Source organism: Setaria italica, chromosome III, assembly GCF_000263155.2.
Source record: "Setaria italica strain Yugu1 chromosome III, Setaria_italica_v2.0, whole genome shotgun sequence".
Lineage (NCBI taxonomy): Eukaryota > Viridiplantae > Streptophyta > Magnoliopsida > Poales > Poaceae > Setaria > Setaria italica.
Window position 1 is genome coordinate 5,146,608 of NC_028452.1, and position 9,258 is coordinate 5,155,865.

At 39.4% G+C, this 9,258-nt stretch overlaps 1 protein-coding gene across 1 annotated transcript; it reads left to right on the forward strand.

Annotated features, from left to right (window-relative positions):
* The first annotated feature begins 454 nt into the window (after positions 1-454).
* On the forward strand, positions 455-8,668 carry LOC101757400 (ER membrane protein complex subunit 1). Its single transcript, XM_004960598.2, has 12 exons — positions 455-670; positions 2,198-2,325; positions 2,431-2,493; positions 3,069-3,190; positions 3,286-3,401; positions 3,478-4,282; positions 4,736-5,464; positions 5,574-5,795; positions 5,977-6,072; positions 6,158-6,352; positions 7,137-7,250; positions 8,035-8,668. Exons 1-12 carry the CDS (start codon positions 555-557, stop codon positions 8,293-8,295), a joined length of 2,967 nt encoding a protein of 988 aa, XP_004960655.1. The 5' UTR covers positions 455-554; the 3' UTR covers positions 8,296-8,668.
* Positions 8,669-9,258: the final 590 nt, after the last annotated feature.

Genomic DNA, 9,258 nt, shown 5'->3' on the forward strand with positions numbered 1-9,258 from the left:
ATCACGCTGCTAATAGATAACCGCCCAATACATTATTCAGTTCAGAACCTTTTTATACATGTGGCTCCTGAACCGACTATAGTGCAATGTCTATAAATATGAAAATTTTTACACGTAGACGGTACAATAATTTATCTTTTTGTTCGCAATAAAAACCACAAGTATGTTGTACCAAGTGTCAATTAGTAACACAATTGGACCGTGCCAATTTTGATCCGAGCATACAGATTTTATAACCACTTGTTGCCATTTGAACGGCTAGATTTACAGCACAAACATATCAATTCATCAGAAATAGGACCAAATGCAAGCAATAATTTTATCTTTTTGGAGAAACATTGGAATCGATAAGCAAAATCTCAGCCGGAGAGGCGGAGATCTCCAGCACGAGCCGGCCTCCATCACGTCACGTGGGCCCGCTCCTCTGGCACTTCCCCAGCCAGCATAACTCCCGAGTCCCCGATGACTCGCCCCAACCCCGAGCAGTAAACGACGCCACACCTCCGCTGCCGTCAGATCGGAGCTCGACTCCGAACCACCCCTCCTTCGCCGCTATGGCGGCGCCGCCGGGCCGCCCCTTCCTCGTCCTCCTCGCCGGGCTCCTCCTCGTCGCCTCACTCGCCACCCTCGCCGAAGCCATCTACGAGGACCAAGTCGGCCTCGCGGACTGGTATGTATCTAGCTCGCCTAGATCCGACTCGCCCGTAGCTTAGATCTGGTTCGGCCGGCGCGACGTACCGGTGCTTCGAGCTTCAAGTTCAGATCGCGATTCGAATTGTGTTGCGCGGAGTTGTGCGCGGTGTCAGTGTAGATTTGAGAGGTTTTGGCGAATCAGGGAGTGGTTTTTTACGAGCTTCCAAGTGAATTCTGTAGTAGTGGTGGGGTTTGCAGATGATTCTGGTGGTGTGTCGGGCTAGTGAGCAAGTTTGTTTCGCTATCCTCTAGTGAGTGCAGTAATTGCATCCTAGTTCAAACTTCTCTGTTTTTCCTCAGGAAACTTGTGTCTGGGCTAGATTCATGGACAAGTTTCATCCGAATAAAGCACTGTTGGGTTGGTTTGTGTTTTGTGCTGAGGTCCGATTGCCCTGTGCGCTCAATTTAGGTGGGCGTATTGTGTGAATTGGTGCTTTCTTTGTTTTATGGTGTGTTGCTTGGTTATAGGTTTTTTCTGAAGAATGTTAACATTAGGGTTTGGATGCGTTTCCCTGATGCACGCTTTTCATGGTTTGCATTGAATGTTAGGATTTTTTTACCACAGATACTAGTGAATTGTGTTCAATGTATTCATTGCGAATTCTTTTTCAGCAAGTGTAGTTTCTGTCCACTTCTAGTATCAAAACATGGACCATCCTTCTGTGCATACCTGCAATGCAGGCAGTCGAATTTGCGGTTACTGTAGTTCATAAAGTAGTTAGGATTAAATAGTTGGGAGTAAAGAACCTTTAGCTGCTGTGTAATTTGTCTCAAATTTCTTCTAAATATGTTCCTTGCATTAGAGTTAAGTTTACTTAATTTAGGGATAAGTTTCTTAATTATTAATCGTGAAGAAGGATGGATTTGTCTCTCCCTAAATGTTCTTCCTCTCAGTTGATGATCTCACTCCTCTTACTCCTTAAAGCCCCCTAGTATTTAAACCTTGTGCCATCCTGGCCTTCCTCATAAAGTAGTTATCCAGTTATCCACCTGATATACTAGCATACACCACACGATTCCTCCTTTGTAATCAATCAGGTTTATGGGTGCTTTGACATTAGTTCTCTATAACAATTGCTAACATGCTGCGCTAATCCATTGAGAAGTCTATGTTTATTTCATCATGCATCCTGTGGTGTTGTGTAATTCTATATTTTACTCTTTAGTAAACTGCCTTAGAGTTCACTGTTTTGATGTGGAATCAGTTATTGCTAGCTGTTGTTCACCTAAACGACTGTTTAACCTGTTTAAATACCATTTAAATGCTACATAATGGCAAGCCTTTACCGTTTAATCAGCCTTATAGCCCGTTTAATTGACTGTTTAGCCCATCTAAATTTTCCGTTTGGTCGGATAATTGGCTAAACAACAGATGACCGACTGATAAGCGTTTAGGTGAACACTCCTGCTGCACCTCTTAACACAATTTGATTTGTAGCTAGCTATATGTAGTTTGTCAGAAAAATCCAACAGAACCATTTTAATGTGTTGATTTTCTTTGCAGGCATCAGAAGTACATTGGAAAAGTAAAGCAAGCAGTTTACCATAGCCAGAAGAGTGGAAGGAGGCGTGTTGTGGTCTTGACAGAGGAAAATGTGATCTCTTCTCTTGATCTTCGTTCAGGAGATATATGTGAGTCTTCCTGTCCTTCAATAGCAAATCAAACTGCAGGTTCACGGATGCTATGTGCAAATATTTAATCCTTTTCGTAATATCTGTGGATTTTATGTGGTGCAGTTTGGCGACATGTCATTGACAAGAATGACCCCTTGGATCAGCTTAGTCTATCACTTGGAAAATGTGAGTTTAATGTTTTTTTCCCTTTGGAAATTTGCTCCTGAGAAGATCTCTCTGTTACTGCTGACTGTTAGTTTCACTCTATTGGGTTCCTTCCATTCCTGATGGGATTCCTTGTTTGCTTGGCATCTAGTGCTGTTAACCTTTTCCTCCAACGGACTTGTTTTTTTATTGAAAAAATCGAAATTGTTTTTTTTTCCAGTACCCACTCATTATCTGAAGGTATACTTGATGGGAATTCTGTTTTGCTTACGAAATGTATTTGAATAGGTTATGACTTCATTTTATTTTAGTATGGACCTAGTTTGTCTCTGGGTTATTTGAATAGGTTACAAGTTACGACTTCATTTTATGTTAGTATGGACCCAGTTTATCTCTGCATTAGGAAGTTTGACTACATATGTTTCTTCCTGATTTTTAAGATTTGTTTATGGGAGGTAGTGGGCTAGTGGCACCTTTTTGTTAGTTCTTATTTCTTTTTTTTTAGTTCATATGCATATGTTTACTTCACTAGTTCATCTATGGTGTTCTACATAAATTTTTAATTGCAATCTGATTTTTGGCATATCCTCTGTCAGATGTTCTAACTCTTTCTTCGGGAGGAACTATATTGAGGGCATGGAATCTTCCAGATGGACAGATGATCTGGGAGACTAACCTTAAAACTTCCACAGCATCAAACCCACAGCTGCATGTTATGGTCTGTGTGGGCAACATTTTCCATCATCTGAATTGATAATACAATTAGTTTTCCTGTAGCACTTATCTTGAGTGATGAACCTTTACTCTTTGCAGTCAAACAATAAAGTGGCAAAGGATAATTTGGTTTTAGTTTCGGCTGGACGATGGATTTATGCTGTATCAAGCATTGATGGGGCGATTTCATGGGAAAAGGAGTTTTCTCTTGATGGGTATGTATTATTCTGCCCCGTTTTCTTGTCACGGCATTGTGAATACCATACCAACCTAACTTTTAACCTCCTGCAGCTTAGAAATCAAGCAGGTTCTCCAATCGCCTGAGAATGATATCGTGTATGCTTTTGGAATTGCTGGTTCCTCAAAGCTAGCTTTGTATCAGTTGAGTGCTAAAACTGGAGAAATATTAAAGGATGTCCAAGAGTCACTACCTGGTGAATTATCTGGTGAAATAGTACTTGGTTCTGATAATGTGTTGGTAGCATTAAACAAGGCCAGGTCAAGTCTGTTTCTTATCGAGTTTAAGAGTGAGAGAATTAGCTACAAGAAGGTGCATGTTTCAGATCTTGTTCAAGACTTATCGGGAACATTCAAACTTCAATCTTTGTCCAATGGTGTCATAACTTTGCAAACATCTTCTACTGTTTTCCTCCTAAAACTTAAAGATACTAATGGGTTGGAAGTAGTTCAGAGATTTGACCAACCAGCTGCAGTGAGTGATGCACTAACAATAGCAGAAAAAGATGAAGCTTTTGCCGTCGTCCAACATGTGGGGTCCCAAATTGAATTTATCGTGAAATTTAGAAGTGATGTAAGCAATGAAAATATTAGAGAAAAGGTCAATATAGATCATCATAGGGGCAACGTTGAGAAGGTCTTCTTGAATAGTTATATCCGAACTGACAAATCTCATGGTTTTCGAGCTTTGGTTGTAATGGAAGATCATTCACTCTTGTTAATTCAACAAGGTGAGGTTGTTTGGAGCAGAGAGGATGGGCTTGCTTCTATAGTTGATGTAACAACATCAGAATTGCCTGTTGAGAAGGATGGTGTCTCGGTTGCGGATGTGGAACACAATCTCTTTGAGTGGCTTAAGGTGACCCACAGAAACTGCTATTTATTTATTTTATCTATTATTTGTTTTTTAGGAAATGCTTTAAGATAAGTGATCTTTCAGAAAGTCTGCTAGAAGATTTAAAAGTGAAGTTTGTGGTGAATTTAAGATCCTTTTCAAATTCTCTAGAATTTAATGACTTGCTTGTATGTTTGCGCGCATACAAGCAAACATGTTAAGACATTATTTAGTTTGTATGTTTAAGCACAAGTTTCTTTATCTAATTTAATGAATTTAGTTTGAATTTGATGTTTTTTTTTGCGCACAAATTTCAGAACATGTTAAGAAATTGGTTGGTGTTTATCCATGTTTTTTTTTATTACTCTCATGTTTTGATACAATGGCATTCGTGCATGTGCTCCTGCATGTGACACTCCCGTTTTGTTGGATTTTCTTCCCAGAATTAGCTTATGATACTTTCTCTTGGTAACATAGGGACACATGCTTAAACTCAAAGGAACTCTAATGCTTGCAAATGCTGATGAAGTTGCTGCAATCCAAGCACTGAGACTCAAAAGCTCCGAGAAAAATAAGATGACAAGAGATCATAATGGATTTCGTAAACTCCTTATTGTACTAACAAAGGCTGGCAAAGTGATAGCTTTGCACACTGGAGATGGACGCATTATCTGGTCAAATTTGATGCCATCTCTTCGTGCCTCCAGATTTGGTGGAATGCCTTCTGCCTTAAGGATATATCAATGGCAGGTCCCACATCACAGCATAATGCGTGAGAACCCATCGGTACTTGTTGTTGGCAAATCTGGAGCAGAATCTTCTGCACCTGGTGTCTTCTCTATTCTTGATTCATATTCTGGAGAAGAACTGAACTCTATGAGGCTTGACCATTCTGTTGTTCAAATTATCCCCTTGACACTGAAGGATTTATCTGAGCAGCGACTTCATCTGATTGTTGATTCCAATTCCAATGCTCACTTGTATCCGAAATCTCCGGATGCCCTTAATGTATTTCTTCATGAAACGCCGAACCTGTATTTCTATTCTGTAGATATTCAGGCGAATGTTATTAGAGGATATTCATTACAGAAGTCATGTGATATCAAAGGTGATGAGTACTGCTTCAGTACGAAGGAGATATGGTCAATCATTTTTCCATCTGATTCCGAAAGGATTGCTATCTCTGAAACACGAAAGATGAATGAGGTCTGCTCATTTCCTCTGTTGCTTTTTATTCATGGAATATTTTTATAATATCTTTTTTGAAAACTAATTATAAAATAATATTTTCTTTGTTTCCTTGTCTTATTTGAAGGTTGTTCATACACAAGCTAAGATAATTGGTGATCATGATGTGATGTACAAATATTTATCAAAGAATTTAGTTTTTGTTGCTACTGTGTCTCCTAAAGCTGCTGGTGATATTGGATCTGCGCTACCAGAAGAAGCTTCGCTTGTTGCATATCTTATTGATGCAGTCACCGGTCGCATACTGCATCGTGTGACTCATCATGGTGCACAAGGCCCTGTACATGCAGTAAGTACATCTGTATAGTCTTTTGCCGCTTGCGCTTCCAGTCCCTGTTTTTGTGTTTTGAAACACGTACAATCACAACAAAGCAAATGAATTCTGAAAGGTTTTGTGGATTTCTTCGTTTCTGGTTTTTAAAGGTTCTCTGCTTTATTAAGCGCTAACATGATTTATGCTTTATTTCAAGGTTTTAAGCGAGAACTGGGTTGTCTATCATTATTTTAATCTTCGAGCTCACAGATTTGAAATGGAGGTGATTGAGATATATGATCAATCCAGAGCGGTATGAATATGTGGTCATAATTATGAAGCTGATTTTTTTGTTATGTGATGGTGGTAGTATTAACAGCACTAGGTCTTTTACACAGGACAATAAAGATGTCATGAAGCTCATACTTGGGAAACATAATCTTTCAGCACCAATCACATCTTATGCTCGCCCAGAGGTGGTGGTAAAATCCCAATCATACTTTTTCACCCATTCAGTAAAAGCAATGGCAGTTACACAAACAGCTAAGGGGATTACTTCCAAGCAGCTTTTGATTGGCACAATTGGCGACCAGGTCTGTTGTCACTTCTTTATCGCTTACTTTTCCAGTGTATATAGAGTAGTGTGCTACTACTTCTTTTATTCAGAGTCACTCTGTAATAGTGTTGCCTTTGTTTAAAATTTGTAAATGAAGATGAACTAATAGCATTTTTTGAAGGATAACTAAGAACATAGAAGTTACCATTGCAAGCAGATTCAATACTATTTGAAATTGTTTTGTTAATATTTCTGATTTGATACTATTAATTCAATAGAACTTGGTTTTATTAAAGTACTGTAGGCTTGATGTAGAGTGTGAAGTGCATAGGAATTTCCCAGTTTGTTGCTGCATAGCAATCCAACCAGCATTTTAACATGTCTCTACTGCTTGTCCAGCGTACTGGAATTTAATCCATTCTTGTCGGTTCCATAAAGTGGAGCCCCCTTTCCCATGCATCTGTGTAGTTGTTAGCTGAATTAGAATAACATATCAGAATGCTAATATTCATTAGTAAGATGAATCTATTTTGCTTTCAAGGCAGGAGCTCACTGAGGTAACAGTGATGTAGAAATCAGGATCTATTCCAACATAGCTCCACCTCCACTTGTATACTCAAGCTTAGCATTCAGTCACTGTAAAAAATCCTATGCATCGTATGTCAATCCATTGAAGATTAGTGGGACCTATTTGTTTGGTCAACATTATGCGGGATATAAATGGGTTGTGCAATGTGTTTAGTTTAATTAAGATGGAGAGTTGATTGTCATTTATATGCGTAAAGAATGCTTGAATAACATTCTTCTCAAACTTACTGCAGGTTTTGGCACTTGATAAGCGCTATCTTGATCCACGCCGTTCAGCGAATCCCACACAACAAGAGAAAGAAGAGGGCATTATACCATTAACAGATTCTTTGCCAATAATTCCCCAGGTATTGTTTTGGTCCTGATGATCCATACACCTGCCTCTTATACAATATTTAATTAGGATGGACATGTTTGTATTAGTCCTGTGCTAGAGAAATCAACAATAAGTGTTCTATCTTTATTATGACCAAGTTCAAGTACAGGCTGTTCTCAGTTTATCACCATATTTTTGGCTTGACAATACTATTGTTTGGTTACATATTAAGTCCATAGAATACATGAGTTCTGCTTCGGTTTTATGATTAGGACATCAGTAAATTTCTTATATTTTGCAAATTATGATGTTTTGTTTAAGATTCTGGTGATTCTCATTGTATTTGGTTTTTTTTGCTGGTAATTCATATATAAAATTGATGGTGCGAGTAATCCTTGTAATTCATATAGTGCAACATGTTTTTGTGAAACTTAATTCACAGTGGTTATTTATAAAATTCAGGCAGCATGTCGCAAAGTTTGGGGGCAAGAGAATACTAGGGATAGGATATAGTAATTCTTTCTGTGATTCGTGATGGATACAATGCTGTCCGTTTTAATAGGGATGACTCAGCCCTTGAAGAAACAATCTCTGAACTAAGGGCCCAATTTATTGCCATATCAAACTATCAACTAATGCTTTGACGTGTCTGGAGTGTATAAAGTGGAATAACAAATAACTTACTTTTAGTTCAATGCTGAGGTGGTCTGCTTATATCAGTCACATTCCTGAGATGACATTCACTCAATTTATGTATATCTGATTTACCTTGTGCTAATGGGTGATTAACACTTTTCTCATTGTTTACCCTTCAGTCTTTTGTGACTCACTCTCATCAAGTGGAAGCCCTGCGAGGAATCGTTTCGATTCCTGCAAAGTTGGAGTCCACTACTCTTGTTTTCACATACGGCGTTGATCTCTTCTACACCCAGCTTGCTCCGTCAAGAACCTATGATTCCCTCACCGACGAATTCAGCTATGCGCTTCTTCTAATCACAATTGCGGTCTTGGTTGCTGCCATTATTGTTACTTGGATTTGGTCTGAGAAAAAGGAGTTGAGAGACAAGTGGAGGTGAGTGAGGCCGCAACATTCTGATGCAGATGAAATTTTGGGCCCTAGTCAGCTTCCTTTTCCTCCACTTTTTTCATTTCTAGTGCTAGGGTTCGTTTCACTTTTGACTAGGCCTTTATTATGTAACCATTTGACAACGAAGCCTATCTGCTGTGAATTGACACACTGCGGAAGCCTTATAGGAAAGCCACTTGTGCGATTATAAATTATGGACATGACATTAAAGAATTAGCAAGAACGCAGATGGTGCGAATGGATTGCTTATAATGTGTAAGATGTACCACTGCAACCAAACTCTAGCGGATTGTAGCTATTGTTGTCAACAGAGGGTTCCGTTTCCCTTGTAACTTAATGAGCTTGTCATGTTTCCATCTCTATACCTTTCTTGATAGAAACCGGATTGCTCTTGCCTAGTCTTGTCATTACTTTTGTTGCTAGCCTGTGATAGGCTGGGCTACAAGATGCTCTTTGTTGCAGTTGCCACGCAACACATCATTCTGTAAGACAACTTGTTCTGAAGGTGCTGAAGCTTCCACCTCATCGCTGTTGCTACGGTCAGAATGTTTCACATGCTGAGCGAACAAAAGTCAGCTATTTTTCGAGGATTTGTAGTATTCTCTTAATAAGGTGATCTTTCTTTTGAAACACCTAGATGGATGGTGCATCGTTGCATATTATTTGCTGCCACACTCTGGATCTTTTTTGCTTTTATTAAAGTGTCGGCATAGTTGTTCCTGCCCCTGGATTTGTCAGTATGTCATGCGAGCACGTCTAGCTTGTCTCAGGTCCCTGGTGCGCGTCGCCTTTTGCAACCAACCCAAGCTGGAAGTAGGGCTTTCAGATTGTCCATGCTGAAATCCAAGGTATGGCTTTCTATGGTGCTAGACTGGTTGTGGTCGTCAGCTCTAGTCATGGATGGATTCATGGTATTGTGGTATGGATCGCATGCTGAAGATGGATCGCTCGC